The sequence below is a fragment of the Schistocerca piceifrons genome, chromosome 3 (genome assembly GCF_021461385.2).
Source record: "Schistocerca piceifrons isolate TAMUIC-IGC-003096 chromosome 3, iqSchPice1.1, whole genome shotgun sequence".
Lineage (NCBI taxonomy): Eukaryota > Metazoa > Arthropoda > Insecta > Orthoptera > Acrididae > Schistocerca > Schistocerca piceifrons.
Genome location: NC_060140.1, coordinates 829,213,604 through 829,238,844, shown reverse-complemented (window position 1 = coordinate 829,238,844; position 25,241 = coordinate 829,213,604). Strand labels below are relative to the sequence as shown.

The following is a 25,241-nucleotide window of genomic DNA, read 5'->3' as shown; positions in this document are numbered from 1 at the left end:
AGTGTATACCTGTCCTTTTTTCCCCCTAAGGTAAGTCTTTCCGCTCCCGGGATTGGAATGACTCCTTACCCTCTCCCTTAAAACCCATATCCTTTTGTCTTTCCTTCTCCTTCCCTCTTTCCTGATGAGGCAACCATTGGTTGCGAAAGCTAGAATTTTGTGTGTATGTTTGTGTTTGTTTGTGTTTGTGTGTCTGTCGACCTGCCAGCGCTTTTGTTTGGTAAGTTTCATCATCTTTCTTTTTAGATATATTTTTCCCACGTGGAATGTTTCCCTCTATTATATTCATCTTTGTTTATATATATATATATATATATATATATATATATATCCACCAGGCCTCAATCTCCGCTAATTTCAAGTTGCCGCCACTCATACCTCACCTGTCATTCAACAACATCTTGTTGTTCATCCCTATGAAATCCCCAAACCACCTTCCCTACCCTCTGGCTCCTACCCTTGTAACCGCCCCCGGTGTAAAACCTGTCCCATGCACCCTCCCACCACCACCTACTCCAGTCCTGTAACCCGGAAGGTGTACACGATCAAAGGCAGAGCCACGTGTGAAAGCACCCACGTGATCTACCAACTGACCTGCCTACACTGTGACGCATTCTATGTGGGAATGACCAGCAACAAACTGTCCATTCGCATGAATGGACACAGGCAGACAGTGTTTGTTGGTAATGAGGATCACCCTGTGGCTAAACATGCCTTGGTGCACAGCCAGCACATCTTGGCACAGTGTTACACCGTCCGGGTTATCTGGATACTTCCCACTAACACCAACCTATCTGAACTCCGGAGATGGGAACTGGCTCTTCAATATATCCTCTCTTCCCGTTATCCACCAGGCCACAATCTCCGCTAATTTCAAGTTGCCGCCACTCATACCTCACCTGTCATTCAACAACATCTTTGCCTCTGCTCTTCTGCCTCGACTGACATCTCTGCCCAAACTCTTTGTCTTTAAATATGTCTGCTTGTGTCTGTATATGTGTGGATGGATATGTGTGTGTGTGCGAGTGTATACCCGTCCTTTTTTCCCCCTAAGGTAAGTCTTTCCGCTCCCGGGATTGGAATGACTCCTTACCCTCTCCCTTAAAACCCACATCCTTTCGTCTTTCCCTCTCCTTCCCTCTTTCCTGATGAGGCAACAGTTTGTTGCGAAAGCTTGAATTTTGTGTGTATGTTTGTGGTTGTTTGTGTGTCTGTCGACCTGCCAGCACTTTAATTTGGTAAGTCACATCATCTTTGTTTTTAGATATATATTTCCTACGTGGAATGTTTCCCTCTATTATAAGATGGAAACATTCCACGTGGGAAAAATATATCTAAAAACAAAGATGATGAGACTTACCAAACAAAAGCGCTGGCAGGTAGATAGACATACAAACAAACACAAACATACACACAAAATTCGAGCTTTCGCAACCCCTGGTTGCTTCGTCAGGAAAGGGGGAAGGAGAGGGAAAGATGAAAGGATGTGGGTTTTAAGGGAGAGGGTAAGGAGTCATTCCAATCCCAGGAGCGGAAAGACTTACCTTAGGGGGAAAAAAGGACAGGTATACACTCGCACACAAACACTTACCCATCCGCACATACACAGACACAAGTAGACATTTTTCATGTTTGTGTGTCTATCAACCTGCCAGCACTTTTGTTTGGTAAGTCTCATCATCTTATCCGGATAAGACAATTCAGTGCTTCCTAAGGCCTTGTGTGTTACAAAACTTGATATTCATTGCGAAGGCATGTGGAATGTTCTAGAAGGATGTACGTTGTCATGATTATCAGTGGATTGTTGTCATTGATAAAATTATGTACATATACTAAATTAAGTAACTAATCAAGAAATTGAAATAATAAGTCCTTAGAAATAAATAACTAGAGACTGCAGAGATTTTAGCATGAAAAATCTATGCTTCTAATTAACAAAATGGTAATCTAAAAATCCAATAAAAAAAGAACACACTATCTTGAGAAGCAGCTTAAAAGTTATTACCAAGCGATGTATTTTTTATTTGTTATTTATTTTTATGTCTTCCTCTGTAATTAATATTCTTTGTGATTAAATTCCTAATTAACTCTCCAATTGTTTACATCTTACAGTTTTCCAATTTCCACAATTTGTGACCTTATTTGTGCATTCTATGTATTTAATCAGATAAAGCATGAGCTCTGTACTACCATTACATGTTAGTACCCAAATACAAACTGTAATTAATTACTTAACTAAAATAATATGAGAGACATTATTGTAATTAAAGTTCAGAATGATATTTTTATGGAAAACTAAAGATATTGCTATAAAAGATCGTCATTCAATATTGTATTTTATACCTTATTTGGCTGTAACAACAGTTTCTTTACATTTTGTAAATTTTAATTGTAACATCAAAATTGTACAAAATTAACAAGGCTGCAAGTTAGTTGTTGAGTTGTTGTTTTGTCAGTCAGTTTTAAAGTTACTTTTGAAAGTCAAAGAGATCAGTGAAGTCTGCCCATGTTTTGTTTACATGACGAGTGTGCAGTTCAGATGTCAATTAATGTGAATAAAGTTTGTGAAGCCTGAAAATTTCCCATTCACTCATCAATGGACCAGGCACAAGTAACACCCAACATGAATCATTACAAGAGAACAGTGAAGATCTCATAAGAACAGCAGGAGAGAAATAATGAAATAATGGCTCTGGATGAGGAATACTAAACTCATGAAGGATCTCATCTACACCCACACTCTGCAAGCCACCGTGAGGCACACAACAGGTGGTACGTTCCATTGTACCAGCTACTAGGATTTCTTCCTGCTTCATTCACATATGGAGCACACAAAGAATAACTGTTTGAATACCTCTGTGCATGCAGTAATTATTCAGATCTTACCCTTACAAACCCTATGTGAGCAACACACCGCAGGTTGTAGTATATTTCTAGAGTCATCATTTAAAGACAGTTCTTGAAACTTTCTTGGGATAGTTTACATCTGTCTTCAAGAGTCTTCCAGTTCAGTTCCATCAGTAGCTCTGTGACACTCTTTTGCAAATCAGACAGATTCGTGACCATTTGTACTGTCCTCCTCTGTTTATGTTCAGAATCCTATGTTAGTCCTATTTGGTATGGGTCCTACACACTTGAGCAATATTCTAGAGAAAGAGGAGGTTAGAGTTTAATGTCCTGTCGACAATGAGATCATCAGAGAGAGAGCACAAGCTCAGATTAGGTAAGGATGGTGAAGATAATTGGCCATGCCCTTTCAAAGGAACCACCCGGCATTTTCCTGAAGTGCTATAAGGAAATAATGGAATACATAAATCAGGATGGCTGTATGCGTGTTTGAACCATCGGTTCCTGAATGTGAGTCCAGTGTGTTAACCACTGCACCACCTCACTCGGTAATATTCTGGAATTGGTTGCATGAGTGATTTGTAAGCAACCTCGTTTGTTGACTGACTGCACTTCCACAGTATTATACCAATGAACCGAAGTCTACCATCTGCATTATCTACAATTGTGCCTATGTGGTCATTCCATTTCATAAACCTACAAAGTGTTATACCCAAGTATTTGTAAGAGTTCGTCAGTTCCAACATTGACTCATTAATATTACAGGATATTACTTTTTTTTCATTTTGTGAAGTGCACACTTTTACATTTCTGAGCATTTCTAACAGTTGCCAACCTTTGCACCTGTTTGAAATCTTATTAAGATCTAACTGAATATTTATGCAGATTCTTTCAGACAATACTTCATCACAGATAATTGCATCATCTACAAAAAGTCTGAGGTTAGAATTAATATTGTCTGCAAGGTCATTAATGTAAAACATGAACAGCAAGGATCCCAAGACACTTCCCTGAAGTCCTACATCTGATGATGGACTCTGCATCCAAGATAACACACTGTGTCCTTGCTACCAAAATGTCCTCAATCCAGTCACAAATTTCACTTCATACCCCATATGATTATACCTTTGACAATTAGCATAGGTACGGTACTGATTTGAATGCTTTTTGGAAATCAAGAAATATAGCATCTACCTGATTGCCTTGATCCAAAGATTTCAGTATGTCGTGAGAAAAGTGCAAGTTGGGTTTCACATGATTGATGTTTTCGAAATTCATGCTGGTGGGCACTGAGGAGGTCACTGTTCAAGATACCATGTTATGTTTGAGCTCACAATATGTTCTAAGATTCTACAACAAATCTATGTGAAGGATATTGGATGGTAGTTTTGTGGATCAGTTCTATTACCCTTCATGTAGACGAGTGTGACCTGTGCTGTTTTCCAAGAACTAAGCATGGTTTTTTTGTTCAAAGGATCTATGATAGGTTGTAATTAGAAAGGGGGTTAACTCGTCCACAAATTCAATATAGAACCTGATAGATATTCCATTGGGATATGAAGCTTTGTTCAGTTTTAATGATTTCACCTGTCTCTCAGCACCACTAAAACTAATACTTATTTCATTCATCTTTTCAGTGGTACAAAGATTAAACTTGGGCAATTCTCCTGGGTTGAAAACAGAGGTAGACATTTGAGCTTTTGCTTTGGTACTCTCCGTTACTGTTCCTGTCTCAGGCTCTAGGGACTGGACACTAACTTTGGTGCCACAAACAGTCTTTACATATGACCAGAATTTCTTTGGGTTTTGTGAAAGATAATTTGACAATATTGTGCTATGGTAGTCACCGAAGGCATCGCACATTGCCCTCTTGACAGAGAAATGCGTTCATTCAGCATCTCTCTCTCTCTCTATAGCCCTACACTTTGTTTTACATCTATTATGCAGTGATATCTTTTTCTTAAGAAGTTTCTTTACAGTGACTGTATAGCATGGTGAGTCCCTCCCATTATGAACTGTTCTACTGGTTACGTATCCATCCAGTGCATGGTCAACTATTCTTTTAAACTGAGCAATAGTGCCTCCACAGGCTCCTGCTGCCATGTGCTGAATATATCTTTGTGCTTGTTTTAGTTGTCCTTTTACTTTGGTAATCATTGTTGCCACAACCATGTCATGGTCACTGATACCAGCTTCAATGTGGACATCCTCAAAGAGGTCAGGTCTACTTCTGTCCATTAGATCCAATAATTTGATCATGAGTGTGGAGCCTAACTCTCTTTCCCAGGTAGTTTTCAGAGAAGACATTTAATAATGTTTCAAAGGATGTCTTATCACACCCACCACTAACAACAATGTAATTTTCCCAGTGAACTGTTGGATGATTAAAGTCTTCACTGATGATTACAGTATGATTGGGGAACTAATGTATAAGTGAACTGAGGTTTTCTCTGAAGTTTTTGATTACATAAGAAGATGAGTAGGGTGGGTGATCAAAGGAATCAATTGTCATTTTATGCCCACACCTGATACTGAGTCTTGCCCAAACAATCTCATATGCAGCTTCAATTTCTATCTCGGTGGATTTAAGTTTCTTGTTTACTGTGACAAATAAACCACCTCCATTTCCCATGTGCTTATCCTTTCAATATAAACTTAAATTTTCTCCAAAAATCTCACTGCTATCAATTTCAGGTTTCAAACAGTTTTCTGTACCTAGTATTATGTGAGCATCATGGCTTTTCATGAGTGCTTCAAATTCTAGCACTTGTTGCTAATTGTTTGGAAGTTTACCATTTGGATTTTAATACTTTCCCCTGTGGGAGGCATTTCTTTTGATCTTAGACTCATATTTCTCAGTTTCCTACAGCTATCATTATCTGGACTGGATGGAGAGTCACCTAATCTAAAAATACCTTGTGTGCACCCACAGATAGTCAGCTGCTACCTCAGTAGTGCACATCTGAACCATTTAGTGGGGATCCTACAGTTCTCAACCCTATGACATAAGTCCAGGAAGTTGCAGCCTAGCTTGTCACAGAACCTTAAAAATCTACCTGCCACCCTACAGAGGTGAAACAAAGAAAGGAGAATATGAGTTGTAGGCCTACATGAAATGATTATGGACAAGTATGATGTAGTTTCATTTACTCAATCATTCATCCAGTCACACATCCTGTTGTCAAAATATGCTTTTCTATGATAAAAACTTTACTCCAGAAGAAAATAGTGTTTAATAAACAATAGTGGTTGAAAATATCCAAAATATGTTAACATGATGGCTAATTTGTCTCCAAGACTTACAAATTTCTTTAAATACTGCATTTACCTAACTTAGTGTGGTAAAAAGCCATAATATGAGGTTTCTTCCAGTTTTAAGTGTTATCTACAGTTGCATCCAAAAATTTAGAAGATTATGCCCTGCTTTCTACTTTGAAAATTATACAAAATTTATTATTAGCTCATTATGCACTTCTGTTTAGAACCAACAGTATGGCATTTTCTTTTTCAAAACAGGGGTTAGACCAGATGCCTATTCTCTGATAAAGCAAACTGAAATCTCTTGCCAGATTGGGAGGCCGTGAAAGAGAGAGAAGCACTTTCTTAACACTAAACAGGTGGTGAAAATTTGACGTTAATTGGCACTTTTTCAACTACACTCCTTGCACATGTTTACTTAGCTGACATTTATTTACAGAGTAATGTGTGTGAATCCATGGTGTGACTAAATAATCTATTAGCCACATGAATTTGACCACTTCATTGTTTAGTAATAATGTAATGTAGGACGCTCTTTTCATTTTATTTTGAATTATTCACACAAAGTTAATTTAGTCTGTCATGTTTTACAACATAATTTACCAGACAAAACAGTTTTTCTGAGATTTAGTATTTCTCTATATTATGCATAAAACCTATAGCAGGAATTTCTTCCTAATAGAATATTCACACCTACCATCAATTGAATACCTGTAGTGAGCACTTTCTTTTCTTCTTCTTCTTCATCTTCTTCCTCCTCTTTGAATTAGATAAGAAACTGTTATCACCTAGTTCATTAATTCACCATTGCCATAATTTTTTATCCAAAAATATCCCATCAACAGTGTTGCTTTTTCCTCCAGTTATCAGTTTCAGAATGCACCCTAGCAACTGATCCTTTCTTCTAGACAGATTGTACTACTACAAATTTCTTTTCTATCCAATTCTATTCAGTACCTCCTAATTAGTTATGTGATCTACCCATCTAATCTTCAGCAGTATTTTGTAGCACCACATTTCAAAAGCTTCTATTCACTTTTTGTCTACACCGTTTATTGCCCATGTTTCACTTCCATACATGGCTACACTCCATACAAATACTTTCTGAAAAGACTTCCTGACAATTAAATATATACTCAGTGAACAAATTTCTCTTCTTCAGAAACATGTTTCTTGCCATTACCAGTCTAGATTTTATATCCTCTCTACTTCAACCATCATCAGTTATTTTGCTACCCAAATAGCAAAATTCATCTACTAATTTATGTGTCTCATTTCCTAATCTAATTCCCTCAGTATCAAATTATTTAATTTGACTACATTCCATTATCCTCATTTTGCTTTTGTTGATGTTCAGCTTATATCCTCCTTTCAAGCTCCTGTCCATTCTGTTTAGCTGCTCTTCCAAATCCTTTGCTGTCTCTGACAGAATTACAATGTCATCAACAAACCCCAAAGTTTTTATTTCTTCTCCCTGAACTTTAATTCCTACTCCAATTTTTCTTTTGTTTCCTTTAGTGCTTGCTCAGTTTACAGATTGAATAACATTGGGGTATGCTACAACCCTGTCTGTTCCTTCTCAACCACTGCTTCTCTTTCATGCACCTCGACTCTTACAACTACCATCCAGTTTCTGTACAAGTTGTAAATAGCCTTGCACTCCCTGTATTTTACCTCTGCCACCTTTAGAATTTGAATGAGTGTATTTGTCTCGTCAACACTGTCAAAAGTTTTCTCTAAGACTATAAATGCTATAAACAAAGACTTGCCTTTCCTTATTTATCTTCTATGAGATGTTTTAGTGTCAGTTTTACCTCGTGTGTTCCTACATTTCTGCAGAACTTAAACTGATCTTCCCTGAGATCAGTTTCAACCAGTTTTTCCATTCTCCTGTAAAAAAATGCATGTTAGCATTTTGCACTTGTGATTTATTAAAATGTAAGTTCAGTAATTTTCACATCTGTCAGCACCTGATTTATTTGGAACTGGAATTATTATATTCTTCTTGAAGTCTGAGGGTTTGTCACCTGCCTCATGCACCTTGCTCATTAGATGGAAGAGTTTTACCATGAATGGCTCTCTCAAAGCTATCAGTAGTCCTAACAGAACATTGTCTCCTCCTGGGACCTTGTTTCAACCTAGTACTCTGACACATTCTTCATGCAATATCACATCTCCCAGCTCATCTTCATTGATGTCCTCTTCAGTTTCCATTCTATTGCCCTCAGGTACACGTCCCTTGCATAGACCCTCTATATACTCCTTCCAACTTCATGCTTTCTCTTCTTTACTGAGGACTGGTTTTCCATCTGATCCCTTGATAGTCATATAGCTGCTTCTCTTTTCAACAAAGGCCTCTTTAATTTTCCTGTAGGTGGTATCTCTCTTTCTTCTAGTGAAATATGCTTCTAAATCCTTACATTTGTCCTCTAGCCATTCCTGCTCAGCCATTTTGGATCTCCTGTCAGTCTCATTTTTTAGACGTTTGTATTCCATTTTATCTGTTTCATATACTGAATTTTTTACTTTCTCCTTTCATCTATTAAATATCTCTACTAGTCCTTGTCTTTTTATCTACTCAATCCTCTGCTGCCTGCACTACTTCATCTCTCAAAGCTACATATTCTTCTTCTACTGTATTCCTTTCCTCTGTTCTTGTCAGTCATTCCCTGATGCTCCCACTGAAACTCTTGACAACCCGTCATTCTTTCAGTTTGTTCATGTCCCATCTCCTTATTCCTACCTTTTTTGCGGTTTTTTCACTTTTAATCTACAGTTCATAAACAATAAAGTCAGAGTCCACATCTGCCACTGGAAATGCCCAATTTAAAATCTGGTTCCAAAATTTTTGTCTTACCATTATGTAATCAGTCTGAAACCTTCTGGTGTCTCCAGGTCTCTTCCATGTATACAACCTTCTTTCATGATCCTTAAAACACGTTTTAGCTGTGATTAAATTATGCTCTGTGCAAAATTCTACCAGGTGGCTTCCTCTTTGATTCCTTTCCCCCAGCCCACTTTCACCTAGTATTTTCCCTTTTCTTCCTTTTCCTACTATCAAATTCCAGTGCTCCATGACTATTAAATTTTTGCCTCCCTTAAGTACTTGAATAATTCCTTTTATCTCAACATATATTTCTTCAATCTCTTCATCCTCTGCAGAGCTAGTTGGCATGTAAACTTGGACTATTGTGGTGGGTGTGGGCTTCGTGTCCATCTTGGCTACAATAGTGCGTTCACTATGCTGTTGATAGTAGCTTATTCAAGTTGCTATTTTTTAAATTCATTATTAAGCCTACTCCTGCATGACCCCTATTTCACTTTGTATTTCTAACCCTGTGTTCACCTGATCAGAAGTCCTGTTCCTCCTGCCACCTAACTTTACTAAGTTCCACTATACCTAACTTTAACCTATCCATTTCTCCTTTTAAATTTCTAAACTAACCGCCTGATTAAGGGATCTGACATTCCACACTCCGCTCAATAGAATGCCAGTTTTATTTCTTGTGACAACAATATCCTCCTGAGTAGTCCCTGGCCAGAGATCTGAAAAGGGCCTATTTTAGCTCTGGAACGTTTTGTCCAAGAAGATGCCATCATTTAACCATACAGCAGTGCTGCATGCCCTTGGGAAAAATTATGACTGAAGTTTCTCCTTGCTTTCAGCTGTTCACAATACCAGCACAGCAAGGCCGTCTTGGTTGATCTTACGAGGCCAGGTCAGTCATCCAGGACTGTTGCCCCTGCTACTACTGAAAGGCTGCTGCCCTCCTTCAGGAACCACACATTTGTCTCGCCTCTCAACAGTCAGCCCTCTGTTGTGGTTGCACTTACAGTACAGCTATCTGTATTGCTGAGGCACACAAGCCTTCCCACCAATAACAAGGTCTGTGGTTCATGGAAGGGTGGGGGGGGGGGGGGGGGTCTACATACAAAATAAAATAATAATTTCTATGTGAATGACATTAGTCGCTAAGTTAATGCAAATGGCACTAAGAAAATTAAGTAAATATTGCTTTTCAAGCATTCATTGTGAAGCTTAGGCAAGATAAAATGAACTGGTCTGTCTCTTTTTTCCTGCTGGATTAACTACTTAAAATTATTAAATCTAGTGTTTCTGTGTCATTTTGTTCGCTGGTTAAATCTCTGCCTTATTTTTCCTAAAACTTTTCAGACTGCAAAGAAATTTATTTGTGCACTATATAATTATGATGACTGCCACAAGAAATATATCAAAAGTTCAATAAGACCAGATTTTTGCCATCATGCTTTTTTCTTATGTGTATTTAATGTAACAGAGATTTGTTTTGACTCACATGTTATGTACATTCATGATGTTACATGTTTAAAAGTGCAAGTTTTGATGTAGCTGAAGTATAAACATGAGGAAACATAAAAGCTGTTATGCATCTACAGAACCGAAATTAAAGGAAATAAACCATGCAGAACAAGTTGTCCATTTTCTGTAATTTTTAGTATATCATTTTTATGCAAATTCATATTTTATCAGACACAACTTCAGTATATCTTGGAAGCAACTAGCCTGGAAAAATTAGACTGAATAAGTCAAGAATGTAATGATCTGTAAAATAAAATTATTAAAGAACATACAGAAGATAGAAACTTTCTAAAGAACTTCTAGAGGTAAGTATCTCCAGTTTTGTCAGTACAGTAAATTGCACAACAGAATCAATACTTTATAAAAATGTCTTCAATATAACCATTTAATGAGGCACTTCTCCAGTGGGTTAACCACTAATGCAAATAGAGACCTGATGAATTCTACTTATAAATTTAAACAAATCACCTGTGACAACTGGAGCTTGTCCCAACAGAGCCTCTCTTTCTTCTTTGGGCATAGACTCTATGGTTTCCAGGTTTGAGCGGAGGTTGTCGAAGAACTGCTGCATGTTGCTTAGGACACCTGGAATTTCGCAGTTATTATTCTAATGCATCAAAAGTGAAATTCACACAAAAGAAAACTATAAATTACAAGACAGAACTGGTGGCCATCATTCACGTTCAGGATGTTTGCCTCTTCTTGTCCTTACAACAAGTGCATCACTCTTATCCTAGGGTCTGAGTGACCTGCCCTTCTGTTTTAGACTTCTCCAACCACTTGCTCTCTTCTCCTGGAGGACAGAACTAGTAGCTCCGAAAGCCGAAAGCTAGCATAATGTTGTGTACATTTATATATGTTCATCATCATGTAATATACCCTTTGATTCATGAAGGTAACTTCTAGCTATCAATTCTGTCTCCTAATTTTATAGTTCTTACTTTATTTAAGGTGAAAATGGCAAGGAAAACTATGGAAGAATGTAAATATTTTAGGAGTAAAGAAGAGAAATAACCAAATAGTGAAGGTGCGTATTCACTGACAGGCACCTAAAAAAGGATGAAAACTGTGCTAGTTCTTGGAGAGGCTAAACACACACACACACCACCTCTGCCACTGCATTGTGACAGCTGAACCCACAATGACTGCAGTTTGACAGGTAGACTGGGGTGAGGGGTTGTGTCAGGTAGGATGGGTAGAGGGAAAAAAGAGGCAGCAGGGAGGGTTGGGGAAAGGCGGCTTGGCTGGTAACTTGTAGGGAGCCAGCAGCTGCATGGGTTGTGAAAGCAGGAGGGGAGCAGGAGGTACAAAGGACAGACATGTGACACATGGTCACTGGAGCCGATGAGTCCCATGGTGCATGATGATGATGATGATGATGATGATGATGATGATGCTGCTGATGATATGATAATGTAGCGAATGGATTGGGAGGGCAGAGGACAGGGAGACTGTTGGGCAGTAGGTGTGGATATAGTGAGTTAGCAGAGACTGAGCCCAGGATAATTACAGGAATGAAGGATGTGTTGCAAGAATAACTACCCACTGCATATTTCAGTAAAGCTGGTGGTGGTAGGGCAGGGGAAGTAGGACACAGATGGCACTGTTCGTGAAGCAGCTACTGAACTTCAGCACGTTGTGCTTAGCAGCGTGTTCTGCCACACTTGGTTAACCCTGCCCTTGACCACAGTTTGGTGGTGGCCATTCATTCTGGTGGATAGCTCATCACTCATTATCATCCTGGGCATGGGCAACTGAACCATGTGATTTGCCATGGCTTTAACTGTGTATCATTGTGCACACAAATCAGGGACGTCCATCCCACCCTTTCTAAAGTGGTATTCCGCCACCCACCCAGACTACCCTATGTCACTCCCATCCCAAACCGCTTGTCACAAGGGTCATATCCCCATGGAAGATATAGGTGAAAGACCTGTCCAATGCATCCATGCAGCACATCCCACTCTAGTCCTGTCACAGACTTATCCTATCCCACCTGTGAAAGCAGCCATGTCATATACCAAATCTGCTGAAATTTCTGCTCGGTATTTTGTGTGGGTATGACCACTGCCCACTGGAATGAATGACCACCACCAAACTGTGGCCAAAAGCAGGATTGACCCCCCAGTGACAGAATATGCTACTAAGCACAATATGTTTAAGTTCGAAAGCTCCTTCACAACCTGTGCCAGCTGGAACCTCCCCCATCAACATCAGCTTTTCTAACTACTTAAATGGGAGTTATCCTTGTAACACATCTTTCACCTCCATAATCTTCCTGGACTTAACCTTCAATAAGCTACTGCACCCACACCCTCTGCTAAACAGTCTCCCCTTCCTTCACCCTCCAAATCCACTCTTCCACATCATTGTCATCGTATGCCACACTAACTCACCAACTGGTGCCAGTTTGTTGCATTCCTATCCCACGCACCTGCTGCCTCTCCCTCCTGTATTCACATTCTGTACGCCTGCTGCCTCCCTCTCAACTGCCAGTCACCCTTCCCTAACTGTCTCTTCTGTCTCTTTTCTCCTTCTATCCACCCCTCACACAATCCCTCATCCCAGTCTTCTTGCCAAAATGGAGTCATGCAGCTGTGCGTGCGTGCGTGCGTGCGTGCGTGCGCGCGTGTGTGTGTGTGTGTGTGTGTGTGTGTGTGTGTGTGTGTGTGTGTAGTTTAGCTTGTGAGAGGATTTGTCGAAAAGCTAGAAAAGTTGTCATTCTTTTTTATGTGCCTGCCAATAAGTGAATGCCTCTACTGTTTGATCAGTTGTCTCCTTTACTTCTTAATTATTTATTTAAGATAATGAAATTTTAGTGCCTTATGATGGTAATGTGTTGATATTCCTAATGACTGAATGAGAAAGAAATCAGATTTAAAACACAAATTAATAGCTGATGTGCCGATGACAGAAACACTCAACAGTAGGAAAATGTTTCTTGATTAGGAAGAGGAGGAAATGGTTGGAGAAGATTGGAAAGGAGGGACAGATCAGGTTGAGGGGAACTCACCCGTTGTGATGCTGAGAGGAGACAAAGATGAAGGTGTCAGAGCCTCTCACCAAATTAATAGTTTACAACAAGTAAAAACTCTTAGAATTCCATTTGCTTCGAAACTTGATTTTATGATTCTGTACAAACACTTTGGAGACTGCCCTATGATACTGCAAGGTTGCTACTATTATTGCAGAATAACTGTATTTTATCAAATGTTATTGCTGTATCCATGTTAACCTTCAGCAAGCAATAGTAAATTAGTGTCTAAAAGTTAGTCCCGAATCTGATATGAGAACATCGTATCTGCACAGGATGTTCCAAGATTTTCAGAATCTGTTAACACAACAATTGGCGAACAACAGTTTCCATAACTATGAATGTAGAAAGTCATGAAACCAAAACACTAGTGAAGCCTGACAATGTCGGGGTGAAGACAGCAGCCCTAAGGTAATTTATGAGATGAACAATGTTTAATTTTAAAAATTGTAATGCCTAGACCACATTTTTTCTCATCTTTTTCTTTTTCCTTAAACAATTAAAGCACAATGACTAGTATCGGTTGCTTTCTACAACCTTCTTCATATTGTCCAAACCATTAAAAAGCTGTGGCTATGAAGTAAAAACTATCACCTTTAGCTGCAGTCATGCCATTACATGCATTCAAATTGTGGACCAACAAGGCTATAACATAATGTAGTTATAAACATTATCATGAGTGAACCAGTTTGTAAACTATAATCTCGCAAGATGACAGTAATAAGGAAGGTGAATTGCCAGTTGCATTAGTACAATTTGCATCAGTGTTGCATTATATGCAATTGTACAGTTGGTATTGCAGTGAGAACAGTGTATGCAATGATTTTAAGAATTGTCAGCTGTTCCACAGCCTGGCTTACACAGGAGTGACATAGCATTGCAAGATTACAGTTAGGAAAAATCAAACAATCATTACAAACTGAACTCACATTCTGCCCTGTCAAACAGAGAAACACTGTGAAGGAAACTAGAACATGTAACAATACCACAGAAGGAAAGTTGCTACTCACCATATAGCGAAGATGCTGAGGCGCGTTAGGCACAATAAAAAAATTCACATAATTAAAGCTTTTGGCCATTAAGGCCTTTATCAGCAGCAGACACACATACATACATGCACACACACACACACACACACACACACACACATAAACACAACTTGCACACACGTCTGCTGTCTCAGAGAGCTGAGTGTGGTATCAGCTCTTTGAGACAGCAGACGTGTGTGCAAGTTGTGTTTATGTGAGTGTGTGTGTGTGTGCGCGCATTTTTGTATGTGTGTATACTGCTGACAAAGGCCTTAATGACCAAAAGCTTTAATTGTGTGAATCTTTTTATTGTGCCTATTGCGACTCAGCATCTCCGCTATATGGTGAGTAGCAACTTTCCTCCTGTGGTATTGTTACATTCCATCCTGGATTTTCCATTCTTTGATAAACTAGAGCATGTAATGCATATAGACTAAAAGCTATATTGACTAGTAGCAAGTGAGTCCAGAGGAATTTGTCATAGAATCCCATAACTATTTTGTCATTTACTGTAAAAATAACATGAGCTTATGCCCCCCTTTCCCTAGCTTAAATCCTGACCATATTCTTGGAGCTGTCTTCAACTCACTAATGTGTAGGACCAGGACTAGTTTGGACAATACACACTTGTTACTTGTATTGGAACAATCTTAGAAACGTATAAAAGATATCCATGTGCAAATGATATGAAATAAAGAGAGCTCTCAATCCACACGAGTTCTGTCTCAGTGGAGTGCAAGAAAGTGGGTTCTTTCTTTGCCAAGTTCTGTATTTTGCCTGTAAACCCATGACAACCTAATCCTGTGTATGATAACTTCCTGGTCTCATCAGTCAATGAAATCAATGTGTTGTCTACTTTAGAGATCATTGTTGTTGTTGTTGTAGTCTTCAGTCCAGAGACTGGTTTGATGCAGCTCTCCATGCTACTCTATCCTGTGCAAGCTTCTTAATCTCCCAGTACCTACTGCAACCTACATCCTTCTGAATCTGCTTAGTGTATTCATTTCTTGGTCTCCCTCTACAATTTTTACCCTCCACGCTGCCCTCCAATACTGAATTGGTGATCCCTTGATGCCTCAGAACATGTCCTACAACTGAGATCATATACATCACAATAGAAACCAGAGCTACATGCAAGAGTGTATCCAGGCCCTGAAGGGGAAGACTGGAGGGCAGGGGGGGAGGGGGGGGGGGGAGAGTGATGGCTCATGTTAGTTTTGTGATGAATGACATGAAACAGTTTTGAGATTTCATGAGAAATTCTTTAAATTGATACTAGATCAACAGGTTTCTCTTTCTTTTTTTGGGGGGGGGGGGGGTAAGTGAGGGAGGAGGTTCGGCTTATGTCTCCCTGCCTCTTGGTGGGGTGAGTGCAAGGTTGGCTACATATCTCCGTTAGTCTGTTCACTCACAAAACCACAATGTGTTCTATCTGCACACTTGGAAATGTTGCACTGAATTCTGTATCACCAAATTCTTAGAAGCCATACACTCCCTCTCACTCGCCAATCAATTTTCTTTCTGCAAGATGTAAAATTATTAAATTCCTCTCTCTCCTTCATCACAAGGACCCATCCAAGTATCCTATAACTCTGATGCACCTGCAACTCTGGCACTTATCAGTGTTTGTATCTATCATCACAATATACCTCCACACTTCCTTCACTTTCTTCAATGAAACTTAATCCACTCCCACTTCCAGAAAGCAGTATCATTCCCGGCATCTGTCTACCTTGCACATCTTGCTCATCCATTCTTCTTCTGCCACATCAGAATTTCTCATCTGCCCCTTCTTTCCCTCCCCTATAACTATGGTTCAGGATCCCTACTCGAATTCCCTATCTTGGGATGGTTTATGATTGTGTGTGGCATGTAGCACTGGCAAAGTGGTGTACCCTTACTCAGTAATATGCTATTGGTAGGTTTTAGTAGTCTTGTATGGATCCTTTTCAGGAGGAGTCGGACAACATATCACTTTCCCCCACATACATCTTGTGTATTGACCATGAGGAGAAAATTCGAGAAATTAGAGCCAATACAGTGGCTTACCGACAATCATTCTTCCCATGCACTATTTGCAAGTGGAACAGGGTTGGAGGGATCAGATAGTGATACCGAAAGTACCCTCTGACACACACTGTTAGGTGGCTTACGTAGCATGATGTAGATGTATATGGGACCTGGACCATGAAACCAGTGGCAAGAGCCGAATTGATGCCTTCAAGATGATGTGTTGGTGGAAAATGTCACATGTATCATGGATAGAAAGACAAAAAAAGGATGCTTCCATTATAGAAGAACTTAGCATTACAAGTAGTTTACCTTCCAGTGTCAGCCAAAGATACTTCCAGTTCCTTGGGCCCATTTGGAGGAGAGAAGGGGATAATTTGGAAAAAAAAATCTTGCAAGGGAAAATCAAAGGCAAGAAGACCATGGGCAAGAGCAGCAGGCAGATTGATGGATCATGTGAACAAGATTACCGGCCTCCCGCTTCACATTATATTAAGAAGAACTGAAGATCTCCATTGATGGTGACATCTAGCCGAAGATTCAGTTACTTTAGAAATGAATGAACAAATGAGGCCAGGATACTCAGCAATTAGTTAACTGAATAATGACTATGATTTTACATCTGTATGAAAGAAACAGAAAGTAAGATTTTTTCACTAATTTAAGCACTAAGTGATACTATGCGCCTTGAACCATCATCTTAGCAACATACTCAATGTTACTCAGTCTACTAAAAAAACCTGTCACAGTCGACTCTTATTAGTTTCATTTAGGCCTACATAGCAAGGAAAAACCATGAAACTGAGTACATTTTTTTTTGACACCGTGCATTTGATGAAACTGGTCAAGCCAGGACAGGCCATCCAGACTCCAGACTAGAAGCAAGCACCACAAAAATTAAGTATTTTAATTTTTATTTTTAAATACTGTTGCACGGGTGCCCTAATAATCGGGGAAAGTGAAGATGATTATTTTGTCTGGGCTTCCTTAGTGAAGTTTATCAGTGGACAGCTGATCTGAATTAAGTCAGCATTCATCTCCCACAACCCTGCACTTCCTCGCGGGAAATTCTCAACAACACGTGATCAAATGCGTAACCCAGCCGGAGAGCATGGGGCGTTAACGAGCTGCTTCAGGTATGCGGGCGTGACTGCACCTGTTGGAATTCGCCTCGCGGGTGAACAACGTGGTCTTGTAAGCCAGCCAGCATGGCTATGGTTTTTAGGTGGTTTCCCACATCCAACTAGGTAAATACTGGGCTAATATCCAAGTCTCGACTCAGAGACACGTTATGCAAACATTCAAAAAACGTTATTGGTCTTGAACATCATATTTATGCTTGACGCAGACTGATACTGTACAGTCATCCTCCCATAATCTTAAAGGAATGTTATCCTTTTCAATTCAAAACTGCTAATGCTCATTTTTCGCGGAAAAATAGGCAGTGAAACTTGGGGTCTTTAACATGACGTGCTGCATATGGTTAAACTGCCTCTGGCCCATACAATCCCTTATATGAGTCCTTCACTAAATCTCCATTACCCCAAGACCACCCATTTCCTCACAGCTCGATATCCTACGGTTTATTAAATTTATCTAACTTAGTGTTTTACTTACATTCCCACGCATTGTGGCCCTTCGCCTAACAACACCACTATGAAGAGCAGCTGTCATCTCCAACTTCCGCAAGCAACATACTCGTAAATATAATGAATTTGTTTTAATGTTGGAAAACTTCCGCTGCTGAAGCTTTGTGCCCAACCATTGCCAAAGTTACATATCTAATAATAACAGTACTATAAGCAGCATTGTAATAGCCGTCTCATTGTCAATAGGAAGTATGCCTAAATGTCGTTTGATGCTGTCAGGATTATTTGTTCAAAATGTACAGGGTGTACATAAAGTCCGGGAACACTTTCAATTATTTATTGCACAAGAACTGAACATTGTACAGATGTCATACTTATCGCATTTTAAAGAGAAACTCAGAAAGTTTTTTTTTTTTTTTTTTTTTTTTTTTGCAAACTTTCAATATGCGAACCATGAGTGACCTGGTAGACGTCAATATGGTAATCGAATTCTTGCCATACCCATCCCAGCATGGCATCGTCGATTGTGGCAGTCGCTTCCCGTATTCTCTCCCGGAGCTCTGCTACATCACGTGGTGGAAGCGGTACGTACGCCAGATCTTTAATATGTCCCCACAGAAAAAAGTCACACGGAGTGAGATTTGGTGATCGCGGAGGCCATTTCATGAAACAGTTCGCTCCGTACCTGAACTCGCAATGTTTGCAACTAGCGCTATCGTCAAATTACCAAACTACGCTGTGTCGGTAAACACGGGGAAAAAAAAAAAAATATCATGCACTGTGAAATCCATCGGGATTGACTTCTAATGCGAAAATTTAATACGAAATCTTTTTTGGCTGGCAGGCTCATGGTCACACAAGCACAGCCTATCGCCTTCAAAAATGATAACACGCAGGTGATCAGCTATAGAAAATAGATGCTACCTGCAGCCAACAGAGTGTTATAAAACTTAAAAATTCAGAATAAATTTTGATACAGAAAACACGAGAGTAACAGACAACGTCGTAGCTAAGAATGATGTTAAATGTAGGAACTTATACAGACGAGACACACAAGAGTGTATGTTACAAATTGAGTTAACTAACTTACACCTGTATTAGTAGATGTTTCTGAGGTCCACACATTATTGAATTACAAGAAGATATTGTTATACAGGGATTCTTTTTCAGTGTCTCTATAACGCTCTCTTGTCAACCAAACTTGCACAACGAACCATTTAATCAATCGTTTCAATCTGACATTGATGTCAATCAGTTAATAATCTCGAAAGATGTTTCGGGTGACATGTACTCTGTTTCTTTAGTACATTCGTTACATCTCGTAATTATCTCAGCGAACGGCGATATGTCGTTAGACTTTCCTTACTGGCTTTTACTTCTTCTCTCTGGTGATAATCAGAGTCTTGACTATGTGATAACGGCGTAAACAGAAAGCGAATTAGTTCTGTGGTTCGAAAAACAATGATCTCTTGTTATCTTTTGTGTTTCTGACGCGCGATACATTTTTCGCTTATTTACATGTAAAATTGGGCATGTTCACGAGTAACGCTATGATGTGGAATGTGTAATTTCAACAACAGTTGCGCATATTTATTAATACGAAATCCTTGTTATTGTATGGTTTCGTGCTGGACGTTTCCAGGTACGTAACTAATCACCGTAGTTAATTCCTGATAAATAATTCATTTATAGCTTAATATAAGTTATCGAGAGCAAACAAATTTAACTTACGTTAAAATTACTATTGCCCTCTCCCAAGACGTTTTATTGTGGTGGCTGTATGTTTAGTTTTATGCTTCCGTATTTCGTTACTCGCCGATCCAGTGCTATATGCGCCGCTTTACAGCGGAGAGAACATTTCAGATCATTTTTCTTTGTAGTATGGCAGCGTATTTGTGGATATCAATATCATTCCCTAGCTGTGAGGCTATAGTTATTATTTCCAGCTACTTAAATAGATATCTTTAAGGTGTGTGTGTGTGTGTTATCACGCACGGACCTACTCCAGTTCTACACAAGGCTGATTTCTTTGTTTGACATCTGCTAGATGCTATGTGCCGCATTGAATTACAATCACTGTGGGAACATCGGAAACATACGACGAAACAAATTTCCAGGTAAGTGCAAATAATGAATATAGTGCCAAAAGGAGAAACTAGAGCATACGTGTTTCATTACTGTACACCTACGTATATTTACTACCTACAGCACGCTTTAGCCAATAGACTACAGTTTTTGAAAACATGCACTATGCGAATAATTAAATAAGAATACGTACAAAGCAGACTAAATGACAGAGAAATGATCTTCACTCACCAAACAACTATGGCAACTGTAGAGAAACATTTGCCTACAATCGTGCAAGGTTTGCTTGAATCAAGAAACTGCACCGAACAGATTAGACAGTGAAGTAAATCATTGAAATATCGAGAAAATAATTTGCTTGGGTACGAAAAATCATGTAACATTACAAGATCTCCTTTATTGTTTCACAAGAAAAAGCTCATCATATCACATTTGTTACCGCCGTAAGATATTAATTTGTCCAACAATGATAGTTTTTGCTGCGACTGTTCAGATTTAGTTGTACCTGAAATGAAAACTGTCGTGACGGCGTATAAAGGATTAATCCTGCCAACGAGGTCAAAAGAAAGTAGTTAATGTAGTAGACATATGATTCTTAACATTTGGTTTCCTAATAAATTAACTTAGATCAGAAGATGTCCAGATTCAGTAAATAAATATCACCAGTTAATTTCGTTCGTCTATATATCGCAGGTGGAATAATGAAAACTCCACCATGAGTTGGAACAAAGTTGTTAAGTTGGTATTACTGAATTACGATTACTCGACTTACTTTCTCTCGCTTTCTCTCAATAATGATATTTTCATTTTATGTAGATCATTTAGAATTCTCGTCTGCAGCAGACTTGCAGGTCACATGAAATAATTGAAAAAGACTTCGAATAGGACAAATTAATGCGATGCCTTCAGTTGAAGCATCTGTTCTGCAGGAATTAAAACTATAACGAACGTCATAAGTCCATTCAGTGCAGCCCAAGGACAGCTAAGCGAGGCGATTCTCGTAGCGAAACAACGGAATAAGACAGCGCAACCGACACAAAAGCTCAGTGAACATACGGAAGAATACGTTTCCGTAAAAATAATCCCACTGGAGCTTCTTATGGCCAATATTTATCACGTTAAAAAGCTTTTACCACACAAGAAGAACACGACGAGATTGGTGTTGCATGAAGTTTAAATCATGGACTACGAAAGTGATACGGTCGCGGTACCCTTGTACCTTGCTTGTAATGATATGGCAGTCTTATGCGCAAAGAACAATGAGACAAATTTACTGACTGCTTGGTACTACTGTTAAATGTCATGTTCGTAAAGCATAAAAGGGTAAAGCACTTAACTTACGACAGAGAGGGGTGATTTACGGGGGTCAATAATTAGTAAGGAACAACAAAGCGTTGGGTTGGTAGTTTTAAGAGTTATTTCAATGGAAAAATGAAACTAATGGGTTGAGTTGAATAACGCTTCTGATAATCTGGTCAGAACAGGCGGTGCTGGACTGAGGGCAAACTTGCGCCAAATTCTTGCGTATGAGCGCAGTACTGGCTTAAGTTCACGACTGAAACTTGGAACCTGCGTAACTGAGCTCGGGATTAATGGGAGTGGCAAACATCGTAACGGCATCTGGAAGTATAGAAAGGTAAAGAGATAACGTAGCGAAGTTCTAGCTTCCCCCAATACACTAGCGAACTTCCAGCTTGCTAGTTTGTTGGGGGAAGAGACAACCAAACCTATTTGACTTTGATCAGCAGACTCAAGCCGGCCGGAGTGGCCGAGCGGTTAAAGGCGCTACAGTCTGGAACCGCGCGACCGCTAGGTCGCAGGTTCGAATCCTGCCTCGGGCATGGATGTTTGTGATGTCCTTAGGTTAGTTAGGTTTAAGTAGTTCTAAGTTCTAGGGGACTTATGACCACAGCAGTTGAGTCCCATAGTGCTCAGAGCCATTTGCACCATTTAGCAGACTCAAAGTAAATAATCGGAAGGCCTTACTCGTAATAAATTAAAGCACCTAGAGATCTGTGAGACCGACATGAAATTTCGGTGTCTTCTCTGTTGGATGGCGAACAGAGCAGGAAAGACGTGGAAGAACGAGATGGAAACAAGGAACACAACTGTCGTGAATTTAAAGAGCAGAGGGCATGCATCCTTTACGAACGTTTAATTTTTTATACCTGTAGACTTAAAGCAAGGAAACTGTAACAGGTTTATAAAGAGAAATAGCCCTTTCTAGCTACAAGAAATTGAGACAAATTAGTAATCATTGTTAGCCACTTATCAGCTAGTTAAACGGTACGGGTTTTCCTAGCCTTCCAGGACAAGGAAAGTTTCAGTGATTCACATTCAGAACACATTCACGCACGAACGAGGAAGTGATGTGCCCCTCTCTGTCGGTGATTCGTATAAACTGTGTGCGTTAGTATTTCAGTTGCTATCAGTGCGCAGGCTTCGTTAACGAGTTGATTTGGGCTTCAGACCGCCTCATTCTGTGAACTGCACTACCTGACAAAAAAAGTGGAAGCCATGGTCGGATGCCAGTGTAATTTCATAGACTTGCACAACATAACATCGTCGCCTGCCATCCGAGAGCAAATAATGGACTCACTGCAACATTCTGAGTCATCTCGCACCACTGGTTGGAGACCTGCACCAGCGGAAGTAGGGAATTACCATCCCATGTGTCGATTGCTGTTATCGCTACAACACGAATGATTACATCTGGAGAGGGCCGAGACGGAGAAGCATTGGCTGCTGATAAATGGCGTAGCACAGTGTTCGGCAATGAATTGCTGTTCCTCACTACTCCAGATGACCACTGTCAACGAGTATGGCGGTGACGCCAGGTGAAACACTATTCTTCCATTGTTTTGGAAGGACACAGTATTTTTACTTCTGGCGTCGCGGTGTAGGTAGCCACCGAGTCAGGGCTGGCAGAGACCGAAGGAGTTTTGCCGGCCCAGCGGTATGTCACAGACATTTCTGCATCCTCATGTGCTACCTCTCATGCGACTGTACGTAATGCAATTTTTCAGTAGGACAATGCTCATCAACACGTGACAAGTGTCTCCATGAACTGTCTGCATCTTGGTGAAGTCATCCCGTGGCCAGCAAGATCCCAGATCTTTCAATGACTTTTTTTTCGAGTCAGCAGTCTTCTAACTTGTTTGATGTGGCCCATCACGAATTCTTCTCCTCTCCTGTGCCAACCTCTTCATCTCAGTGTAGCAATTGCACCCTACGTCCTCAATTATTTGCTGGATGTATTCCAATCTCTGTCATCCTCTACAGTTTTCGTCCTCTACAGTTCCCTCTGAGTGGGGTACTGTCAGGTGGGGGTGCCCCAGGGATCAGTGATGGGGCCACTCATGTTCCTTTTTTTTATATAAATGACATGCCCTCTAGTATTACGGGTAACTGTAAGATATTTCTGTTTGCTGATGACACTAGCTAGCTTGGTAGTAAAGGATGTTGTGTGCAACATTGGCTCGGTTTCAAATAGTGCAGTACATGACCTAAGTTCATGGCCTGTAGAAAATAAATTAACGCTAAATCACAGTAAGACTCAGTTTTTGTAGTTTATAACACACAATACAACTAAACCTGACGTTTTATCTTCACAGAACGGGCATATGATTATTGAAACTGAACAGTTGAAATTTCTAGGCGTTGAGGTAGATAGTAAGCTGTCGTGGAAAGCCCACGTTCAGGATCTTGTTCAAAGACTTAATACTGCCATTTTTACTATTCGAACGGTATCTGAAGTGATTGATCGTTCTACACGAAAATTAGTCTACTTTGCTTATTTTCATTCGCTTATGTCGTATGGTATTATATTTTGGGGTAACTCTTCCCATTCTAAAAGGATAGTTTTGGTTCAGAAACTGGCGGTTCGGGCAATAAGTGGTGTAAGTTCACGATCCTCTTGTCGACCTCTGTTCACGAGTCTGGGTATTTTGACATTGGCCTCTCAATATATATATATTCCTTACTATCATATATTGTTAACAATATTAGCTTATTCCCAAGAATAAGCAGCTTTCACTCAGTTAATACTCGGCAGAAATCAAACCTGCATTTGAATCGGACTTCGATAACTCTTGTGCAGAAAGGTGTGCAGTATACTGGTGCATCCATCTTCAATAAGCTACCACTCGAATTAAAAAATCTTATCAGTAATCCACGTGCTTTCAGATCGAAACTGAAGAGTTTCCTCATGGGTCACTCCTTCTATTCTGTCGAGGAGTTCCTTGAAACATTAAGCTGATGCTTATTGTCTTGTTGACTGCGTTTACTTAACCTTATGGACTGACTTTTTTCAGTTTCATAAACATTTTTTTAATCTGTTATTACTTTTCTGTTCTAATGTCATGTACTGACACCTTCCATGACGTTGGAGATTTGCTCCATAATTTAGTCCCACGGAACTTGACCTGTAAATAATAATTAAAAAAAAAGTCCCATAATCCTGCCCCTTCTTCTTGTTAGTGTTTCCCATTCGCTCCTTTCTTCATCGATTCTGCGAAGAACCTCTTCACTCCTTATCTTATCAGTCCACCTAACTTTCAACTTTCTCCTGCAACACCACATCTCAAACGCTTTGATTCTCCTCTGTCCCGATTTTCCCACTATCCTTGATCCTCTACGATACAGTATTATGCTCCGAACGCACATTCTGCGACATTTCTTCTTCAAATTAAGGCCTATATTTGATAACAGTAGACTTCTCTAGGGCAGGAATGCTCTTTTGCCTGTACTAATCTGCTTCGTTCGTCCTGGGTTATTTTGCTTCCAAGGTAGCAGAATTCCTTAACTCGTCTACTTCATTATCACCAGTTTCGATGTTAAGTTTTTCTCTGTTCTCATTTCTACTGATTTTCATTACTTTGGCCTTCTTCCGGTTTACTCTCAATCCATATTCTGTACTCGCTATACTGTTCATCCCATTCAACGGACCCTATAATTCTTCTTCACTTTCACTGAGGATAGCAATGTCATCAGCGAATCTTAACATTGATACCTTTCCACCCTGAATTTTAATCCCATCCTTTAACCTTTCT

The 25,241-nt window shown here is 39.7% G+C and overlaps 1 protein-coding gene across 2 annotated transcripts in view; it reads right to left on the bottom strand.

Moving 5' to 3' along the window:
* The window catches only part of LOC124789651, a 185,546-nt gene that overhangs the window by 25,390 nt on the left and 134,915 nt on the right, over positions 1 to 25,241 (bottom strand). For both annotated transcript variants that reach the window (XM_047257085.1, XM_047257084.1), the window contains exon 3: positions 10,913 to 11,029. In XM_047257085.1, the coding sequence (XP_047113041.1) occupies positions 10,913 to 11,029 (117 nt within the window). The remainder of the gene's footprint in view (positions 1 to 10,912; positions 11,030 to 25,241) is intronic.